The following is a 21471-nucleotide window of genomic DNA, read 5'->3' as shown; positions in this document are numbered from 1 at the left end:
AGAAGGCAAATTAAATTTTAAAATATACCAAAAATAACAAAAATGTAATTTAAAATTCAGGACTGGTCAATAGAAAAAGCTCTCCACATACATGTAATAATGTCAACACTGTCTCTATATTAAAGTAGAAATTGCCAATCATATTCACCTCAGAAACTGGTCGCTGGTTGTCCCGCAGTGCATAAAAGAATTTGCTATAACAGTTGCCGTGTGACACACAGAATTCCGTACTGCATCCTACAAAAACAAATGCGGATTTTTTTTGATCACTGGCAAAGCCTTGTACCCATGCATGCTTTCACACATACTCAGAGGCCCTATTTTGTGGCAAAAATAAAAGTAAACTGAACTGAGATTCCAAATATAAATTTTGGACATTCTTTATAAAAACTAAGTAACTAGTTTATAAAAAGTCAAAGAGTTTTTATTTGCAGTCTTAAGTTAAGGTCGATACCAGATTTTAGGTAGGAATTTAGGTAGTGGAATTTCTATATTTTGGTTTCTAATATTTTAACTTTCTATTTCTCTTCAGCATTTTGGCTAAGGTCTCCAAAATGTAGTAATAACCTATATAGTCTATACCTCTGGCAACCACCAAAATAATTTTATTTTTAGTAAGACTATATTACATAAACTAGCTTCAAATGACTATCACAAAGACAAATCATTTGACTCTTTTTTTGCTATTTGGAAAAATTAGCTTTAAAGTTTCAAAAAGCACTTTCACATATGCTTTGATCAAACAGTTATTCAGTCCATGAATAAATACAACTATTAAAAAAAGAATAAATGTCTTTGGGAAGGGATATCAAGTAAAAAGGGAGACAAAGAGAAAGAACTTTTAAGCTATATATCTTTTTATATGAAACTATTTTTGAATCAAATACGAAAAATACATCTTCAAAGAATAATAATTATCAGCAACAATATCTCAGCAAAGGTTGTAACAAGGTTAAGAATCTCTACTCTCAGGGACTAGTAAATGACTCAGTAGGAAATACAGTTTATGTAGGTATATTAATATATTGATTGTGGTGTTTGTCTAACTATTACATGTATACATTATAATAAAAAGCATTTGGGTTTTTTGGTACTAAGGAGTGAACCCAGGATGTCACACATACTAGACCAAGCACTGAGCTATATTCCTAGTCATAAGCCACCCCAAACCAGCCCACTTTTTTTGGAGATAGGGTCTTGCTAAGTTGCCTAGGCTGGCCTTGAACTCACAATCCTTCTGCCTCAGCCTCTGGAGTAGCTAGGATTACAGATGTGTACCACACTCAGCAAGATAAAAAGTTTTTAAGAAGGGAAAAAAATTTTTTTTCACTAAACTTCCCAAGAGACTAGCATAAAAATGGCTGCCCAATCATTGCTAATTCCCTTCCCTTTTCCAATAAGTTAAAGTTTCACTCATTGTTTTTTTGTTTTGTTTAGTTTTTGTTCTGGGATTGAACCCAAGGCCTAACTCAAGAATGCTAAGCATGTACTTTCCCACTGAACTACACCCCTGACCCTTCATACTTACTTCTATGAAAGCTCAAGACAGTAATTTCCTTGATCAGGAATAAAATACAAGAAAGTATTCAACAACAAATAAAAGAAAAAAAACCTTCACCTTGGATAAATTTCCTACCTTTGTGTTTTTTAGAATCATGAGGTCTGTGTTGTTATTTCGTATTAGAAACTGCAGATGTAACTCAATAGCCATTTCACCACTTAAAATTTTAATCATTTTCAAAGTCTGGTCCTTGGGCTCTGGACTCTTCAAAAACAACAAAAATGCATATTACTAAAATTCATTAAGCAAGCTTTACCTCATCAGCTCTAATACACATATATACACAAATTCATTTTAATGGTAAAATCTAGAAAATGCATTTATCCTTATTTGAAAGGAAGAAAATTTTGTTTTCTTTGTTGTTGCCAATAAAATATACCAGCTTGATGAAGAATACAATTCATTCCAATGAATTGCTCCCAATGTAAAATAGTTTAATATCAAAAATGGAAGAATATTAGGAAAGAATAATTACCAATGACACACAGGAAAAATTACTTTATGAAGAATTTACTTATACTTTATATGAGAAACTCCCTGCTAAAGATGGAAAAAAACTGAAAAACTGTTTAATTGACATATAATCTCATGAACTACTAAGCCATTAAGACAATTCTTCATGGAAGAGAACAGGTGAAATTTACAAAACCAAGCCTCAGAAACCAAAAACCCTGATGGAGGAAACATTTACATCACTGCTCTACTATTTGCCCCACCCTTTCATACACTGTGAACATTAAAACAGCAGAAACAACTAACCTGCCCTCTAAATAGGATGCCATTTGTTAAATGCCACGTGTTTATCTTACCTTCTGACAGTTAATTTGAAGGTTTTATGAACAAAGATCATTCTTTGGTAAGTGTCTCAGGATTTCTTTTAAGTGCTTTTTTGGATTAATTTTTTTTTTTTTATAAAGGGACTTTTGTATCAAATTTAAATGAATTTACAATACAACATATTAAATGGCAACCTCAAGTTTAAAAAGCATACTCACGGCGTCTGGTGTCTTTCCTGAAAGTGCACTGCCTGTTTTTTCTTCTGTTTCCATCGACTCACTACAATGAAGGGAATCAACAATCAATAATCTGATACTGTTTCTAAATAGAGCATGCAGGCAATCTGTTCACACCACAGATCCAAACCATGTCCAACGGAATATTTTGCAAGAAAGTGAGGTTTACTTCATGAGTATTACCAATAAGAAATAAGACTCTAGGCATCTGTAAGATGAAAGAAGCCCAGTTATTGAACTTTCCCCAAATAAATTCATGAAAACACCAAGCAACTAGGTCAGGAAAATCCATGGATAACAAATACTGCGTGCAATGTATCCCTCCCCATTCCCAAAACGGACAGATGGAGATAAACTACCATAGGCTACAACCAGTATGAAGTAAAGCATTAGGAACCACAACAATAATTAAAACTAAACAGCCAACATTCTCTTCTAGGTCAAAGCACCATGCTGAGGAGAAAATGCTGGGCAGAGAAAGGAAAAATCAGCCATCTTTTGTTTAAATACAAACACAACAGAATAATTTATTGAGAGCAGTGAAAATTTATTTCAAAACAAAAGACATTAAGAAAGTGATACAAGATAAAAAAAATCAGAATTTGAAATTTTCAGAAATTAAAATAATAGAACTGGGGGAAAATTGGAAATAAAAGAAAAAACCATTATAGAAATAAAGATTAACTCAGAAGGAACATGACAGCAAATAATCACATAATACCTTAGAAAAAGAAGACAGGAAAGAAGAAAAAATTTCAATTAAAAAGAAATAAACGAACTTCTAAGATCAGGAACAAAGACAGGATATTTACTCTTGTCACTTTAATTCTTTAATGTATCAGGAAGCCCGCCATTGCAGAAAAACAGGGGGAAAGGCATAAAGATTAGAAAGAAAGAAGTAAACTGGTCTCTAGCTACAGATGATTCCAATGTTGAAAATTCTATAAAATCTTTTTTTTTTTTAATTTACAAAAGCTAAAAAGTGATTTAAGCAAGGTTACAGGATTCGATGTTAATACACACAAAAAAACTATGTGTGTCATATAGTAGCAACAAGTTGAAAATAGACTTAAAAATACTACTTATAGGGCTGGGGATGTGGCTCAAGCGGTAGTGCGCTCGCCTGGCATGCGTGCGGCCCGGGTTCGATCCTCAGCACCACATACAAACAAAGATGTTGTGTCCGCTGAGAACTAAAAAATAAATATTAAAAATTCTCTCTCTCTCTCTCTCCTCTCTCACTCTCTCTTTAAAAAAAAATACTACTTATAGTAGAATCAAAAAAAACATAATATACACAGGAATATAAGGAATTTAATTTAAGGAAAGATATGTAAAACCTGTGCACTGATATCTACAAAACGTTGCTGAGAAAAATTAAAGAAAACCTAAATAAATGAAGAAAAGCACATGTTCATGTATTATAGATTTAACATTATCAAGATTTCAATGTGAGACAAACTGAGCAACACAATCTCAATCAGAATCCCCAAATTTACATAAATGCAAAAGATCTATAATAGTCATAGTAATCTTAAAAAAAAAAAATTGTAGGTCTGGGGGCTGGGGATACAGCCCATAGTACAGTGCTTGCCTGGTATGCACAAGGATCTCCAGTAGCCTCCACCCTCCCAAAAGGAGGTCTCACATTATCTGATTTCAAGCTTCCAATAAACTTGAGCAATTAAGTTTACTGATAAAAGAAATACAGATCAATGAAAAACAACAGGAAAAAAAATCTACCAACACACACATATACAAACTTGATTCTTGTCAGACTCCAAGGCAATAGAAAAAGGATAATCTTTTACACAAACAGCAATGAAACAAATAAGCATTATAAGCATTCATGTGGAAAAGAAAATAAAACCTATTCTCCTAACTCATACCATATACAAAAAGTTGAGATCTACTAGAGATCTAAATACAAAACCTAACATTATATAATTTCTAGAAGAAAACATAGCATATTAGCACATTGTATTTGTAACCCATGAGGCCAGTGAAGAATTTCTTAAATAGAGCCCCAAAATTGAAAATATGACTGATCAAAAATAAAAAAATTTTGTTCATAAAAAGATGCCATTAAGAAATGAAAACATACACCAAAGACTGGGAGAATATTCATGACATATATTTTTATCAAATGACTTCTATTAAAATAACAATAAAATACCACTTTACCAATGAAAGGAGCAACATTTTTAAAAGACTGACATCAAATGTTGGTCAAGATATAAAACAACTACACTGCTTATAAAAGAGTGAAATGGTACAGCCACACTGGAAAAGAGTAGCAGTTTCTTACTAAGTTACTGTATTATTTAATGATTCTGCTCCCAGGTATACAGCCAAGAGAAACAAACACATCTATATCTACAAAAATGGTTGTTCACAACCATTATTCTTTTCCCCTTTTCTGCAGTACTGGGAATTAAACTCTAAGGCCTCAGTGTTTACTAGGCAAGTGCTCTACCACCAAGCTGCATCCCCCAGTCTTTATTTTATTTTGAGATGGGGGTCTTGCTGAGTTGTCCAGGCTGGCCTTGAACTTTCAATCTTTCTGCCTCAGCCTCCAAGTAGTTGGGATTATACACGTGGCCATAACCTTGTTTTTGTTTGTTTGAAGTACTGGGAATTAAACCCAGGGCTTCATGCATCCTAGGCAAAATGCTATCACTGCGCTACATCTCCAGCCCAATACTTTTGTTCTTAGCAGAAAAGAATCAAAGAATCCAAAAGGTCTATCAGTAATGAACGGATACATATACTCTGATATACTCACAATGAATCGAAACTCAGCAATGAAAAGAAATCAATTACTGTATTTTACTATGTAATCATTACAGAGTTTATGACGAATCTTTTGAAAAAAGTGGGTCAAACCCATTATATGAAGCTTTAAAAAAAAATTGTGTGCGTACTACTTAAAAATCATTTATGACTACATTGTCTTTGGTGCAAGATTAGTATGCACAGATTCAACATATACATTAATGTGGTGTTGACAATTATCTGGTGAAATACGATATTAATTCACTCGCCAAAAAGATTCATTATGCTGAATGAAACAGAAACAAAAACAAAAACAAAAGGATGCATGCTATATGATTCCATTTTTATGACTTTCAAAAACTAGCAAAACTGGGCTGGAGCTGGGGCTGGGGCTCAGTGGTAGAGCACTTGCCTAGCATGCATGAGGGTTCGATCCTCAGCACCACATAAAAATAAACAAATAAAATAAAGGCTTTCTGTCCATATACAACTACAAAAAAAAATTGAAAAAAAAACTAGCAGAACTATCTATGGTGATACAGATCAAAACAGTGGTTTCCTTTGGAGCAAGAGGTTAACTGCAAAGGGCACAAAGTTTCTGGGATGGTAACAGAGGTGTTGGTTATGTAGGTGTTATACTAGCAAAACCCAACAAACTGTATGCTTAAGATGTATGCATTTCATTGGTATTTAAATTGTTAATTAAAAGAATGGAAGAAAATAAGGAAGAGACAAATACATCCGTAGGCAAATGAGAGCAAACATTCCTATAAAAAAGGAGGCTCCCAAAATAAAAAATAAAGGAAAGGAAAAACACAAATAATAAAAACTAAAAGAAAACCTTTCAGAGGCAGGAATAATTTTGGTGTATCTGAAGACCATCAGGAAGGTCAGTGAGGTTTGAAAGCAGTGAGTAAAGGAAGAGTAGATGAAGTGAGGGATACAGAGGCCAGACCATGTGCAGTTGTCTTGGTATCCAGAAGACTTGTTCCAGGAACCATCAGATATGATCTGTGGACCCAAGTCCCTTATACATAATGGCTGAATAATTGTATGTAACCTGAACACATCCTCCAGCATACTTCAAATCATCTACAGATTACTTATAATTATGTAATGTTAATACTAGTGGTTGATTTACTGTATTGTCTAGGGAATGACAACAACAACAAAAAGTCTGTATATATTTAGTACAGATTTAATGCTTTTCCCCTCAGTATTTTCAATGCATGGTTAGTTGAATCCATGGATGCAGAGCTTGTGGATACAAAGGAACAATGCATAGCACTGCAGGTTACTTTCAGGACTTAGAATTTTATTTGAAATGTACTGGGATGGTAAGATTGAAAGAAGAGTGACACCTGATTTAGTTTCAGAAGAATGACTCAACTGCATGGAAAACTTTGGAAGAAATCTAAGGAGGGAAGGTATAAGTGATATATAAACATTTTAATAATGCTCTAAATGCATAAGGAAATACAGGAAACTAAGATCTAATACAATATACGTGTTTACGTATTCAGTTTTTTAAAAAGCACAAAAAGCTGAGGATGTTTCTTTCCAAATATCTGTCTATCTACCTATCTATTTATCATGACAAATACCTTAAAGCACGCCCTCCAATCCCATCTTAAGACTCCCCCACCCTTTTCTTCTGTTTTGGTACTGGGAATTGAACCAGGGCCTCAGGCATGTTAGGCAAGCACTCTATCCATGAGAAGTAGTAGATCCCTGACTCTTTTTACTTTTTTAGACAGGGTCTTGCCAAGTTGCCAAGGCTTGTCTTGAACTTGCCGTTCTCCTGATTGAGCCTCCCAAGTAGCTGGGATTACAGGTAGATTTTTTTTTTAACCTTTATTTCATTTATTTATTTTTTTAATGTGGTGCTGAGGATCGAACCCAGGTATCACATGTGCAAGGCGAATGCTCTATCACTGAGCCACAATCCCAGCCCTATAGGTAGATTTTTAACTTATTTGATTAAGGAACAAACATGCTATCTTTCCCTACCAGATAATCCCTTCTCTTTCTTCCTAGAAGGATGCATTTATTTGATTTTCTTATTATACTTTAGCACAGAGAAAAACAGAGCAATAGCCTAAAAACCTTATAGTCTATGAAAGCTAATGCTAAATTTATTATTAGACTACGCCATCTATGAATATTATACCTACTCCAAAATGAAATAAAGATCATTCAATTAGTTCTGCTGCAGAAAAAGATACTTATACCTGTCTTTCTCTGATCCTGAAACAGTACCAGTATTGGTGGATCCAGGCACAGAAGCAATAGGGGTGCCAACAGTTCGAAGATTCTGGATTACAGATGATAAAAACTGCTGGCTAGCACTTTCATACAAATCAAAACAAATCTGATAAGCCATCAGGAGGTTGTCTTCCTTTACCAGTTTTTCTAAGATATCGCTCACGGCCTGAGGGTCATCTAAGAAAATTAAACACTGAAATGGAGATAAAGAACAAGTATACAATAACTGAAAACTTCATATACAAGGTACTTAAAACATAGCAAACAGTTGACAATATAGAAAACATTAAAATGTAAGCACAGGGAAATTCGGGGCATACAATCTAGCCTACCCTTTTATTTCTGAACCCAGTACTCATGAAGTTTTCCTAAAAATGGAATGTTCTTCATTAAAAAAAAAAAAAAAAAATTCCATGAATTATACTGTGCCTGGCAATTATCAGCATTCAATATTAGTTGGTGAATAAATCTTAGTTTCTATAATTTTTTTTTCTCCCACAAATAGGCATTGAATCCAGGTGTTCTCTACCACTGAGATACACCCTCACCTCCCCCACCTTTTTTTGAAACAGAGTCTAAGTTGCCAACACTGGCCTTGAACCTGTGAACCTTCTGCCCCAGCCTCCAAAATAGCTGGGATTACAGGCAGGTGCCACCAAGATCGGCTGCGTCTTTAATGTGAATCATTATATCACCTGTTAAGAAATACATTTCAAGGGCCAGAGGTGTAACTCAAGAGCTCAGTAGTAGATTCTCACCTAGCATGCTTGGTTTCTAATCTTGTATTATTAAATGTACTTATTGTTAGAATATGTCATCTATGAATATTATTATATGAGTAAATTTGTATAAACAAATTTTTAAATGTACAATACATTTTCTTATACAAATTTTAAAGGATAAGGAGTAAAAAGCTAAAAAAAAAAAATAAAAGTTGCCTCTAAGCAAAGGACAGTGAAATATTATTATTCATATGAGTTTTTAAAAACCTATTTAAAACTATTAAAAATTATTTAGAAACAAACAAAAACTTCAAAAATCTATATAAAGAGGGGTTGGGGTTGTGGCCCAGTGGTACAGTGCTTGCCTCACATGGGTGAGACACTGGGTTCAATCCTCAGCACCAAAAAAAAAAAAAAAAAATACAGGTATTGTGTCCATCTACAATTAAAAATATTTTTAAAAAATCTCTATAAAGAGAGCTAACAAGAAATATAATGTTAAATTGACTTTGAGTGTTTTAAATGTAAATATTTCTTCTTCCCGAATTTTCTGTTTCAAATTTGGTTTAAAATACATTTTCAAAAAAGGGGCTTTTAAATTTAAATTTGTAAAAAGTATAGAGGATAGAAATACATGAAAGCATATATGCAATAAAATGCTATGCTCTTATGCAGAATACAAAAGTCTAGGGCTAGGGAAGTAACTCCATGGCAGAGAGCTTGCATAGTCCTGGATTCAAGCCCCAGCACTGCAAAAAAACCCCAAAATCTCTAATTTTAAAAAATCAAAAAGGATGAAGATGTGGCTCAGCAACAGAGCACCTCTGGGTTCAATTCCTAGCACCAAAAAAAAAAAAAAAGAGAGAGAGAGAGAGAGAGAGAGAGAGAGAGACAGACAGGTGAACTTATGCACATTTCTAGTCCACAAAATGCAAAATAGACTTTAAGGATCTATATGTGCTTGGACCTTGGGGAAAACACCTAGCATTACCTTTGGGAAAAGACCCAGAAGAAGGGATAGGGAAAGACTAGCTTTTCATTTTATATATTTTCTGTTGGATTTTTTTTTAATGTACAAGCAAATACATAAATTAAAAGATATAAAGAAACTATATCAAAATGTTTGGTTGTGTTTCAGTAATGAACCCACAGATAATTTCTATACTATGAATTCTTTTTAGCATGACATAGTAGAGCATCAGTAATGTTTTTATCTTCTACCTTTTTAACCTTCATTTCCAGAATTTCCTTAAATGCTTAGATTAATCATTGTTAATAATTTTCAGAATTTAAAAAAGAATGCATATTAAAAATGCATTATAACAAAACAGCCTTTAGGGCTATGAGATTCCATTTCTTATCAGTAAAAAGAAATATAAACCATATAGCTAATCTTCACAAGGCTATTGAAAAGATGAGCTGAGATACATGTATGAAGCCACTATAATAATGTAATACAATATAACACGATGTGGTATAAAGTGGCTTTGCACAGTGTAGAGTAATGTAATGCAGGGTAATTACCTGACAAACATTGATGAAATCAGGTTTCTCCAAGTTCATGTAGATTTTAACTAGAACTCTTAGTACTTTGTTCCGAAACTGTTTATTCTGCATTAAAGACATGCAGAGCTTGAGGCTATAAGCTAGCATTCCTGGGACATCATTCTGAAAGAGATAAATTTTAAATTACATCATTATCTGGTTACTGAAGCATTATGTTTATTAGAAACAGAATTATTTTAATATACCCTCTATAGCCATTCAAGACAATGACTTAAAACCCTTAGATAATAAAAACCTAAATACTGTAAACTTTTTTAGAGAGAAATTTTTAGTAAATAATCACATATTTCCTTATTTTCATGAAAATGGATTGAAAGCAATTTAATATTTAGTGGTCATCCAGGACCATCATTACATTAACAAAGAATACTATAACAGATTGATGCTGTTTATTATAAAAAGATTGCTTCAACTGTCCACACACTAAGTGATTACGCTTTGCAACTGTGTCTGTTGAAGGCTTTCTGCCTCCTACCTTGCTACTAGACTCCTTCCTGATTTAATGCCTGTACTTATTAGTCAGAACTATCTCAAGCTCTGAGTGACTCAGGCACTAATGCTATTACATCTGTCTGGTGTTCTATGAGGAAACCTTAACCTACATAATGTTTTTTTTATTCTTGGGGTTCTTATAAGCAGCCCCAATATTTGAGATACTGCCCTATAAAAGTTCTTCAACATAAACAAACATACTGTAGAACTACAGAAGTTTTTCAAAAAGCAAGTTGAAGCTTATTGCTAAGTAAAAATAAATCAACTTAATGAGCTGTAACTAGCATTTTAAAAAATTAAATATAATCTTAAAATGTCAGAATTATATCATAAATAGTAAGTACAGGCTTAAGTGCAAAATGTACTAGAATGCAAAACAAGATGAATTTTTTACTCTCTCTCCCCATCCATCCATTTACCAGTACTGAAGATTGAACTCAGGACACCCTACCACTGAGATACATCCCCAGACCTTTTTAAATTTTAATTTGAGACACGGTCTTGCTAAGTTGCCAAGGCTGGCCTTGAACCTGTAATCCTCCTCTCTCAGCCTCCTCAGCAGCTGTGATTGAAGGCATGCATTATTGCTTTATTTTTAAAAAACATGTATTACCCCTTTTCTTTCTACCTACCTAGCTATTATTCAATGCCCATTTTCCCTCTGGATTCCCCCAACAGACTGACTGATTTGGGCAGAAACTTTGTTGCCACTATATCTCCAATGCCTAGAATAGTAGGCATTCAAAAAGCATTTGCTGAATGAATAACAGCAAATATTTTAATCTTGTTCACAAGAAGACAAGGAGAGGCTATACCTGCACAAAAATTAAACTGAGAGTGAAACAAAGACCATCCTATCATATGGTCATTAATTTATTTATCCTACTTCTGCTGCTAAACAGTGGCTTTGACCTTGATGATACAGTAATGGAAAAGGCACAAAGTACTAAGCTGGTAGGAAAAGCAATTATTAAATAATTAACTAAAAACTGACTAACACTTTGAAAAAAATACAGGGCTCCCTAAGATTAACAGAAGAATTGGACCTCATCTTTGTAGTAGAGGCTGAGTGGAGAAAGGATATTGGAGATTGATGGAAAACTCTGCAAACAAAAGACAGCTGAGTTGTGATCATGAACAGGAATGATGCAGGTTAATAAAGAATATTTTTGGCATTGGGGACAGGACAACGTACAACAGGAAAAGAGAAAAGACCAAAATGGCTAGAGTACAGAGAGTTAGCTCATGGAGAGAAGGAGGTGTTAAAGCAAAGTGGGCCTGCAAATCATTGTCCACTTAACTCATCTTGCACCTTTGTGACTACTTTGGTTGGTGACTTAAACTATCTAAATTATTGTAAAACATTCTTAAATCTGGAATCTACTTAATAGTGTTAACCACAATAAATTAATTCAAATAGTTTATCAATACATTCTTCTTTAAAAAGGCAAGGTAATAAATACAACTTCCTCAAGTGAAACTTCAAAAAGAATTGTGGCAAGAGAAAAGCAGATATTCTATGAACACAAAACACAAAGTTCATATGTTAAAAAAAAAACTTTGGCAAAAAAGCACCTTATTTTTTAAACTAGATTTTCTTTTCACTACCCAGATTTTCAGTTTGAATACTTCGTTTTGCTGATTTCCCATCAATAACAATCTCTAAAATGACATCATCTACCTACCGACTCCAGTATGGTCTTCTCAAACACATCTAGTCTTCGTGTCTCCAGAGCAATGCCAATAGCCTGCTTGTACTTGTGATCATCTAGACATCGCTGGAACATTTTATTCACAATGCCTTCCAGCCTCTGGTCAATTGGTTTTTTTTCTCCTTCAGGCAAATCTGCATTTTCCACGCATTGTTTGGTATAGTGATCAATGCATTTTGCTATGGAGAAAATAAAATAACTCTGATTACCTTGTAAATTGAGCTAAACTACCAAAAAGGGCAATGTTCACATTTATAATCACATATATCTGTGAGATAATTATAAAGTAATAAGGAAATTAAAAATGTTAGAACTTATGCTTTCAAATAAATCTGCTGTATTTGCAATAGTTACAATAAAGAACCATGCACCCACTCCCATAAGGTTGACATTATTTAAAACATTTCTAGGCCTGGTGTAGGGGCACACACCTGTAATCCAAGCAGCTCAGGAGGTTGAGGCCAGAGGATTTCAAGTTTAAAGCTAGACTCAGCAACTTATGGAGGCCCTAAGAAACTCAATGAGACCCTATCTCAAAATTAAAAAAATAAAAAGGACTGGGGATGTAGTTCAGGGTAAATCGCCCCTGGGGTTCAATCCCTGGTATAAATGCACCTACTGCCCAAGTTTCAGGGAGAGTCATGTTCTCCCATTTGCCAGGTTCACTTGTCATAACTACAGCCCAGGTATATGTAATAACTAAAACCCAAGGTCTAGCCTTATTCCCAGCTGAAGTCTCATAACTAGGAGAAAGCTTACTAGTCTTGAATTTTCTGGAGGTACTAATGAGTATTTATGCTACTCATTGAGATCCCAAAAAGAGAATCCCAAATTCTACTTTGTATGCCCACTCACAAATCTCAATGACATTTAAAAAAAAAAAAAATCCTACAAAACTTAGAAGCATGAATCCTCTACTTCCACACAAAATAAAGAGAACTGGTCTCTTGATTAACAACCACCCTCCAAAACTAAGATGATATTATATTTAGAAACAGGGACAGCATCTCCTATCTCACAGTACTTTATTTTTTAAATTTTTTTATTGATTTTATTTTTTCTCATAGCACTTTATAACTCGTTATCCAATAATAGAAAAGATAAATAGGTATATTTAATCACATTTCTAACAATGTGAAGAAAGTGCTCTACTTTCAAAAACATGTTGTCTATCCTTTAAAACCATCGGTTCTTCCTACAGGATTCAAAGAGTTAAAAAAAAAAGTAACAAAGAACCCAGCTAGAAGCTGTCCCCAGTAGTGCACACCTGTGATCTCAACTATGGGAGGCTGAAACAGGAGGATAACCAGTTCAAGGTCAGGGAGATCTCTGGCTCATAAAACAGAAGAGAACTAGTTAGAACTTCAGGGACATCTGAGGGTACCTCTTTCAACCCTGCTGTGCAGAATATGAATTTTTCCCCCTAAGGGCCTATGTAAATAATCCAGATTTCCTCTTTAATGAGCAATGAAAAATACCTGCACTGTACATTCCTGAAAGGGAACATGATCTTGAGCTCTTTGAAACTATGATCCCATCTACAGGGCATGCAGCCCCTTTTTTCAACTACAAGATAGACGTTTCTCAAATATTCAAGTATTTTTTAAAGCTATAAAACCTTTGAACCTTACATAGTTATTTGAACTTATAATTCTGGTTGAAACACAAGAGAGAATCCAAAACCTTGCCTATGAGTTTCTGGCACTGGAAATGTTTCCCAAAGGCCCATGTGTTAAAGGCTTGTTCCTGATGTGGTGCTACTGGGAGATGGAGGAACCTATTAGAGGTGGGGCATGGTGGAATGCTTACAGGTGATTGGGAGCCTGTCCTTGAAGGGAATAGTGGGGCCCTGGTCCCTTCCTTTTCCTCTCTTAAATCCCTGTCCTGAGATAGGTGGTTCTGCTCTTCCACAAGTCCCTGCCATGATTTATTGCCTTATCACAGACACAAAAATAACAGAGCCAATTGATCATGGAATGAAACTTCCCAAACTAGTTACCTTTCTTCTCTACAAATTGATAGTCTCATATATTTGTTATAGTTCAGAAAGCTAACCACCCCTTCATTTTAAAAATAAACAAACTGGGCATAGTGGCACACCCCTATAATCCCAGTGACTAAGGAGATTGAGACAGGAGGGTTCACAAATTCAAGGCTAGCCTGGGCAAATTAGTGAGACCCTGTCTCAAAATAATTAATAAAAAGTTCTAAGGATATAGCTTAGTGGCAAAGTGCTCCCTGGGTAGTATCACAGAAGGAAGGAAAAAAGGAGCAAATGAGAAAACAATCCATAGTAAAAACTATGGATTTTGGACTGAGTAAACCCAGGTTTTCACTTCTGACCTTTCTATTTAATAGCCGTGGGTCTTTACATATCAGAATCCAAGTTTTTTTTTTCATTTGTACAACAGGGCAAAAGTGGAATCAATCATGATATGTAGAGTGACTAGTATCAGGCCTACCACAATACAAATATTCAATAATGTCTTCTTAGAAACAACTACATAAATTTGCATCAATCTGTTACTCATAATAACCTGAGTTATCATCTCACCAAACTGTAGGCTCACTGGACTAGAGATAACCATAACTGATGAGATAATCAGGCTCAGTAGGAGGTAGATCTAAAAACTCAATCTGCATAAAATTATCATAGAAAGATTATTAATTTATAGTTAAAATAAAACTGAGCGGGGCTGGAGATGTGGCTCAAGTGGTAGCGTGCTTGCCTGGCACGTGTGCGGCCCAGGTTCGATCCTCAGCACCACATACAAACAAAGATGTTGTGTCCGCCGAAAACTATTCTGGAAAAAAAAGAAGGAAGCCAACAAGATAAAGCCTTACCAGATATAAAATAATTACCTATAATAGTCTCCACATATTCAGAGTTATCGTTGACATTGAAGAGGTCACCTGCTCCAAGAGCATAATTCAGAGACTCCTCAAAAGCCCCCAGGTGATAAAATACTTTAGATGCCACTAAGGCTGCAAACTGTCGACTCCGGAAACCTTCATCTTCATACAAAACTTCTCTGAAAGAAATTAGAAAGGATAGACCCTGTTTCTTAAAAATCCCAAATCTAAATAGTCAAGCCACAATTTAATCATAAATTTCTAAATAAATTAATAAGCCACAAGACACATCCACAATTATTCAAATACCTTATTCAAATTAAATAGAGCAATTTCTTACATTTTGTCTACAGACTCAGAAATTTCTGCCCAGAAGTCATTGACAACTGCATTCAACTTGTGTAGTGCAAATTCCTGTGAAAGATAAAACCAAAATTCCATTTTAAAATACACTTACCATTTTGTTTCCTTTAAAAGTCTCCCCTCCCAAAAACAAACCAATGGCGAATCTGCAATAAGTCACTAAAACTCTCTCTCTCTTTTTTTAAATATATTTTAGTTGTTGATGAACATAATGCCTTTATTTCATTGGTATGTGGTGCTGAGGATCGAACCTAGTGCTTCACTCGTGCGAGGGGAGCACTCTCACCACTGAGCTACAACCCCAGCCTAACTAAAACTCTTAATCTCTCAAAGACAGAAATTTACTAATAAGTTTTCTTGAGTTTACACATTTCCTTTCTGTTTCAATCCTAAAACATCAGACTAATTATGTCATTCCATGTCACACAAGACTGACTTGTTAGAAACTGCAAGGGTTGGGGTTGTGGCTCAGCGGTAGAGCACTCCACCTAGCATGTGCGAGGTCCTGGGTTCGATCCTCAGTACCACGTAAAAATAAATTTAAAAAACAAATGTATTGTATACAAATAAAAAATAAATATTAAAGAAAAAGAAAGAAAGAAAAAGAAACTGCAGGGCAGCCAGGCTTGGTGGTGCATACCTGTAATCCCAGTGGCTTGGGAGGCTGAGGCAGGAGGATTGCGAGTTCAAAGCCAGCCTCAGCAAAAGCAAGGTGCTAAGCAACTCAGTGAGACCCTGTCTCTAAGTAAAATACAAAATAGGGCTAGGGATGTGGCTCAGTGGTCAAGTGCCCCTGGTACCCACCCACCCCCCAAAAAAGAAACTGCAGGGTTACTCAAATGTTATTTAAGATTTGCTTTAATTTTGTTAAACTCAAGGAAAACCAATTGCTACTGCCAAGATACTATCTTCTGTAGCTAGATTTCAATGACTGCTACAGGTTGTGTAGGATGGCTCTTTCAAATAATAGGAGATATGCAGACACTACAAAATTTAAAAAGCTTCACAGAATTCAATTCATACCTTCAGCTGTGGTTCTTCTTCATCCAGAAGAGAAATTATTCCAGCTATAAGGCAAAAGGAATATTATGATTATGAAACATGCTCACTCAGATAAAAATTAATGCTTTGTCAAAAAAAAAGCATTTCTGTCACTGATATTACAGAAAATGTAAGCATTTTTTGAGAGGTGATTTCACTAGGGTTGAGTCAGGTGCAGTGGTATACCCCTGTAATCCCAGCAACTCAGGAGACTGAGGCAGGAGGATCTTGAGTTCAAAGTCAGTCTCAAAAATAAAAAATAAGCTGGGGATATAGCTCAGTTGGTAGAGTGCATGCCTTGTATGCACAAGGCCCTGGATTTAATCTCCAGCAACACACAAAAAAAATTAAAACATAAATTTAAAAAAAGGGGGCTAGGAATGTGATTAAGCACCTTTGGATTCAATCCCCAGTACCAAAAATGAAACAAAAAACTGTATGGTTTATAGTTTGAAGCTGAGGAATAACTATGTTATCAAACTTTCATGACACCATATATATCACATCATTTGCCATTTGATGGTTTTCAAAATATGGTCCCTGGCCCAGCAGTATTAGCCTTACCTAAGAATTTGGTAGAAATGCAAATTCCTTGTTCTGCCTCAGACCTTCTGAATCTTTTGTTTGGGTTTGGGTCCAGTGAAAGGCTTCCCTGTCATTATTGTGTTCACTACAGTTTGAGAATCACTGACCCAATTTACTGACCAAAATGAGAAACCTTCCCCATAAAATTCAGAATAAATTATTTAGACAAAATAAACCAACAGTTAAAAAATTATTTAGGAAAAAAAGGGCACATTTGATCATCAACTCAAAAGAATAATATATTTCGATGATTTTTCAAGGTGCCTATATTAAGAAGGCATCTCCTTCCTATCACATGTAACCATGATTTCACTAAATAATGAACCATCTTACTCATTCTGATCCCATTACCCAAGTGTTCCCCCACATGCCTTATCTTAGCCTCAAGGTACTAGCACTAACATAGGAGAGCAAAAGGAGTAACTGTCCTCTCCAAAAGAACAGATTTTGAAATATAGTCATGTCAAAGAAATTATTGAAAAAAAAAAAGATATGGAAGATTTTGTCCTTATACCACAGAGGAAACCAAACCCTCTCAAATATTTTTTCTTGTAGATCTTAAAATCATTCTGGAACACCGAGTTCAAACTGTGATTTGATTAAAAAGAATCAAGACAATTTTAGTTAGGAGATGTAGCCATTTCTAAACGGTAAGTATAGGTTTGCCTTTTAGCTGGCCCAGTCTTTAGGGAACCATAAAGGAAAAGATACACAATTTAACAAGCAAAACTAGAGCCTACTACTATTCCAAAAGCTTAAAAGCAAAAAGAACTTGGTATTCTAGGTGTTGATATATCCAAACCAGACTGAATGGACAGCATGGAGAAAATTAAAAATACAATTAGGTGGGGGTAGAGGGAAGACAATCTAGTGATGTGGAATAGACTAGAATGCTCTAAATGTAAAACAGGCCAGGCACAGTAGCACACACCTGTAATCCCAGATACTTGGGAGACTGGGACAGAAGGATCACAAATTCCAGGATAGCCTAGGCAACTGGTAAGAACTTGTCTCAAAATAAAAAATATATAACAGAGCTGGGGACACAGCTTGGTGGTAGAGAGCTTGTCTAGCATTTGTGAAGCCCTGAGATTGATCCCTAGAACCCGGATTGTAGGTAGGGTATAGAACAAATCACAACAGGTAATGCTAAAAATGCCATTAATTAGCTACCATCAATCAAGGTTGTATATGAAAAGTTTTTTTAAACAGAGATACATTTTTATACTCTCTTTTTCATTTCACTGGTAACTAATTTGCTACATGATTGCTCTGGCTTGGAAAATCAGCCTCTGGGCATTTAATAGAACTAAATCAAATATTCTATACTCCACACACTAATAGCTCCTAACTTAGAGAAAAAGAATTTCCCTTTGGATGGGAATGGGAATGGAAAAGGCTTGAAGATGGGGCTGGGGATGTGGCTCAAGCAGTAGCGTGCTCGCCTGGCATGCGTGCGGCCCGGGGTTCAATCCTCAGCACCACATACAAACAAAGATGTTGTGTCCACCGAAAAACTAAAAAATAAATATTAAAATTCTCTCTCTAAAAAAAAAAAAAAAAGAAAAAGAAAAGGCTTGAAGATGGCAAAAACTGTTATGCAATAATACAAACTCAGCAGATTATGTCTAAAATGTTTAATTAATTTATAGTAATATGTGGATATTATTTCTCATATGGGGGTATGTTCCAGAAGACACAGCATAATAGCTGAAAGTGGCTGTCTGGAGATGGGAAGGGAAAAGAAGGGTAGAAGACTATCATTTTAAAGATTTCCAGCATTATTTCCCCCTATATGTCTATACTATATTAAATCCAACCCACTTAATTTCACATCTCCTTCTAGTAAATAAATAGCTCTATCTCCCCCATTCCTTGTTATATGAAAACTCTTGAAAAAAATTAGCAGTACACGCTGACTTCTTATTCACTACTGTTTTTAGTGACTAGTAAATGTCTAATGAGTAAATGAATGAATAAACTGACACACCAGAACCATGACACTGGCTTGTTTCGCACCTGGGACAGATCCTAAAGCAACAAGCTTTAACAGACCTAAAACAAAGTTACAAAAGATCTGAAGCAGAAAGTGACAAGTAATCCAAAAAATTTAAGAAACGACAGTAACAAATATATACTAAATTATCATCACAGAATTTCATCTCAAAAATCATTAGTTCTGCCCACCACAAGGAGGTCTGAATTCCATTATATTCCTGCCAAGTGTTCTTTTCAGCCTCAACTTTAAAAACTCTAGGGACCTATTTAATTATTTGATTGATTAATCTCTTCATTCAAGACATACTTCTGAACTTCTGCCATAAGCTTAGCAGTGTTCAAAGAAATGTGAAGACAAATTTCCTACCCAAAACTGTATCAGGGAAAGACACTAATGAGGAAAGGTAAACAAACAAGGTAATTACTGAATTGGGATGGAGAAAGGTGGCAGCTAGGGAGGAGAGAGTAAATGAATTTTATTAGAGTGGCAAGTTAAGATAAGCATTTGAGTTAACACTAAAGATTGAGAAGCTGAGAGAAACCTTGAAAAGAGAAGTCTAGAAAGGAAATAGAATGTGTAAGCATCCACAGGTAGGAGAAACTGAACAGAAAGAAAGCCAATGTGACTAGTGAATAATGAGTAAGAAAGTATTACAAGATGAAGTCAGCGACAACTTGTGTATTTGGTTGAGCAACTGAATTTTATTTTAAAAACAATGGAAATTGATTAATTTCAAGCAAAGATATATTATGTAATTAAAGTTTTAAAAAAACTGATAACAAAGAAGAATGGACTTAAAATGGGTACTGATGAAAACACAAAGTTTTAAGGCTTTAATAGCAGCAGGCAAGAGATGGGCCAAGTTAAAAGAGACAGTGAAAATGGAAGGATCTGAACTAGAACAAGGGCTACATTTACAAGTGGCAAGAAATTTCGTGTTTGTCTTCAGAGCATGGTAACTGGAAAAGCTCTTCTTCATATGAACTACACTTCATCTCCCAATCATTTGGATCCCTTGGGGACAAAAGTCTAATTACAGGTACAGGTGACAGCTCTTCAAGTGTTAGAAAATACTACTATGTCTCCCAGCATCTCCAATTTTCTTAACTAACCTTCGTTAAACGTGGTTTGGAGTTCCCTACTCTATGGAATACTGTCTTTCTGCCCACCAGTTTGTTTACAACAAAATGTGTGTGAAACAGGTACAGAGAAAAAAAAAAAAAAAGAAAGGGTATGTAAGCGAGAAGGTGGGGGGGGTCGAGTGCCGTGGACAGCTAGCTATATGCAAATCAGTCTGTAGTGGGGAGCCTACAAATCTCCACTTAAACTTGATCTCTACAGCTTATCCCATTTCAAATGCCACTACATGGATTTACTTATAAAAGTTTAAATGTGGGGACCTTCCTCCAGACTCCCGAGCTCTTTCTTGAATGTATAGTACTTTCTGAACACCTAGGCTCAAAAGGTCAGCTGATTCTCAGTATAAAGCTGACTCGGTGCTGAATCAAACACCCCTGGAGTGGACCCAGAAATGACCCACCTCGAACTTCATTTCGGATTTTACTCTACGGAGGTCGTGTCTCGGCGGGTCCCAAAGCACTCAGACAGCAGTTACTGTAGGTCCGCACAGAGGTCCCATCCGGTCCCAGCCACCCACAGAGAAAGACCGGGGTCCAACGGCCAGAACCGGGAAGACAGCAGGGAAACTGGGGATCGGGACCGACCAGGAAGCCCCTCGGTCCCGGCGGGGGGTGTGGCTGGGAGGGATGCAGAGGCGTTCCACCAGGTTCCATTCCTCCCAGCCCAAAGGGCCCGCAGCGGCGGGACGAGACTCCCAGCCCTCGACTGGAGGAGCGTCTTGGGCAGCGAGGCCATCGAGGGGCCGCGCAGGCTGGCGCTCCGCCGGGAGGTGCCCCGTCACCCGCCCTGACTCAGCTAAAAGCCGGCGCGACGGCAGCGGCTCCTCCCTTTGCGTGTGAGCTCCAGACCGCACTCACCGGCTGAGGTGATCATGGTTGCGTCCCTCACTCGCCCTTCCGTTTGCTCGCCGACCCTGCAGCTCAGTGTATCTGTCAACTCAGGGCCCGCTCGCTCCGCCGCGCCTCTTGCCTCCCTGGGTGAGCTGCTCAGTCACTCGCCTGCTCAGGCCGCCGGCTCGCTTCTTGCCTAGGACCCTGTCCACCTCGGAGCTGCCCACCGCCCCGCCTCCCATCTGCGCGAATTTTCTTCCGGTCTGTGTTTTCCGGCCCGCTGCCGCCCTCCGTCCTGCACTAAAGAGTACAAAAGAAAGTGTCACTGTTTTTGCTAACTCTCCTGGAGGTCAGAACTCCCGCGCGTTGAGGACATTGGTATGCGTCTACCATCAGGCTTAAGAATGGCCACCCCTGCAAAGATAGGACCCCACCGACACCCGCCATTGCCGAGAGAAAGGATGCTAGGGAAGGCGTGCGCTTGCGTGCAGCGCTACCTGCAGTCTAGGAGGTCTCATTGCAGCAGTCCCCACCAAGCGGAGACTGAGTTTTGA

The 21471-nt window shown here is 36.5% G+C and overlaps 1 protein-coding gene across 1 annotated transcript in view; it reads right to left on the bottom strand.

Moving 5' to 3' along the window:
- Nucleotides 1-21285, bottom strand: part of Psmd1 (proteasome 26S subunit, non-ATPase 1) — a 92578-nt gene extending 71293 nt beyond the window's left edge. The window contains exons 1-10 of the mRNA XM_026396236.2: nucleotides 20945-21285; nucleotides 16346-16389; nucleotides 15300-15373; nucleotides 14969-15138; nucleotides 12080-12285; nucleotides 9861-10004; nucleotides 7581-7807; nucleotides 2557-2617; nucleotides 1637-1765; nucleotides 149-237 (exon numbers count right to left, since the gene is read on the bottom strand). Coding sequence (XP_026252021.2) covers nucleotides 149-237; nucleotides 1637-1765; nucleotides 2557-2617; nucleotides 7581-7807; nucleotides 9861-10004; nucleotides 12080-12285; nucleotides 14969-15138; nucleotides 15300-15373; nucleotides 16346-16389; nucleotides 20945-20960 — 1160 coding nt within the window. The 5' untranslated portion in view covers nucleotides 20961-21285. The remainder of the gene's footprint in view (nucleotides 1-148; nucleotides 238-1636; nucleotides 1766-2556; nucleotides 2618-7580; nucleotides 7808-9860; nucleotides 10005-12079; nucleotides 12286-14968; nucleotides 15139-15299; nucleotides 15374-16345; nucleotides 16390-20944) is intronic.
- Between the last annotated feature and the right edge of the window lie 186 nt (nucleotides 21286-21471).

The sequence above is a fragment of the Urocitellus parryii genome, chromosome 1 (genome assembly GCF_045843805.1).
Source record: "Urocitellus parryii isolate mUroPar1 chromosome 1, mUroPar1.hap1, whole genome shotgun sequence".
Lineage (NCBI taxonomy): Eukaryota > Metazoa > Chordata > Mammalia > Rodentia > Sciuridae > Urocitellus > Urocitellus parryii.
The sequence above is the reverse complement of the archived record's forward strand: the minus strand, read 5'-3'. Positions and strand labels throughout refer to the sequence as shown.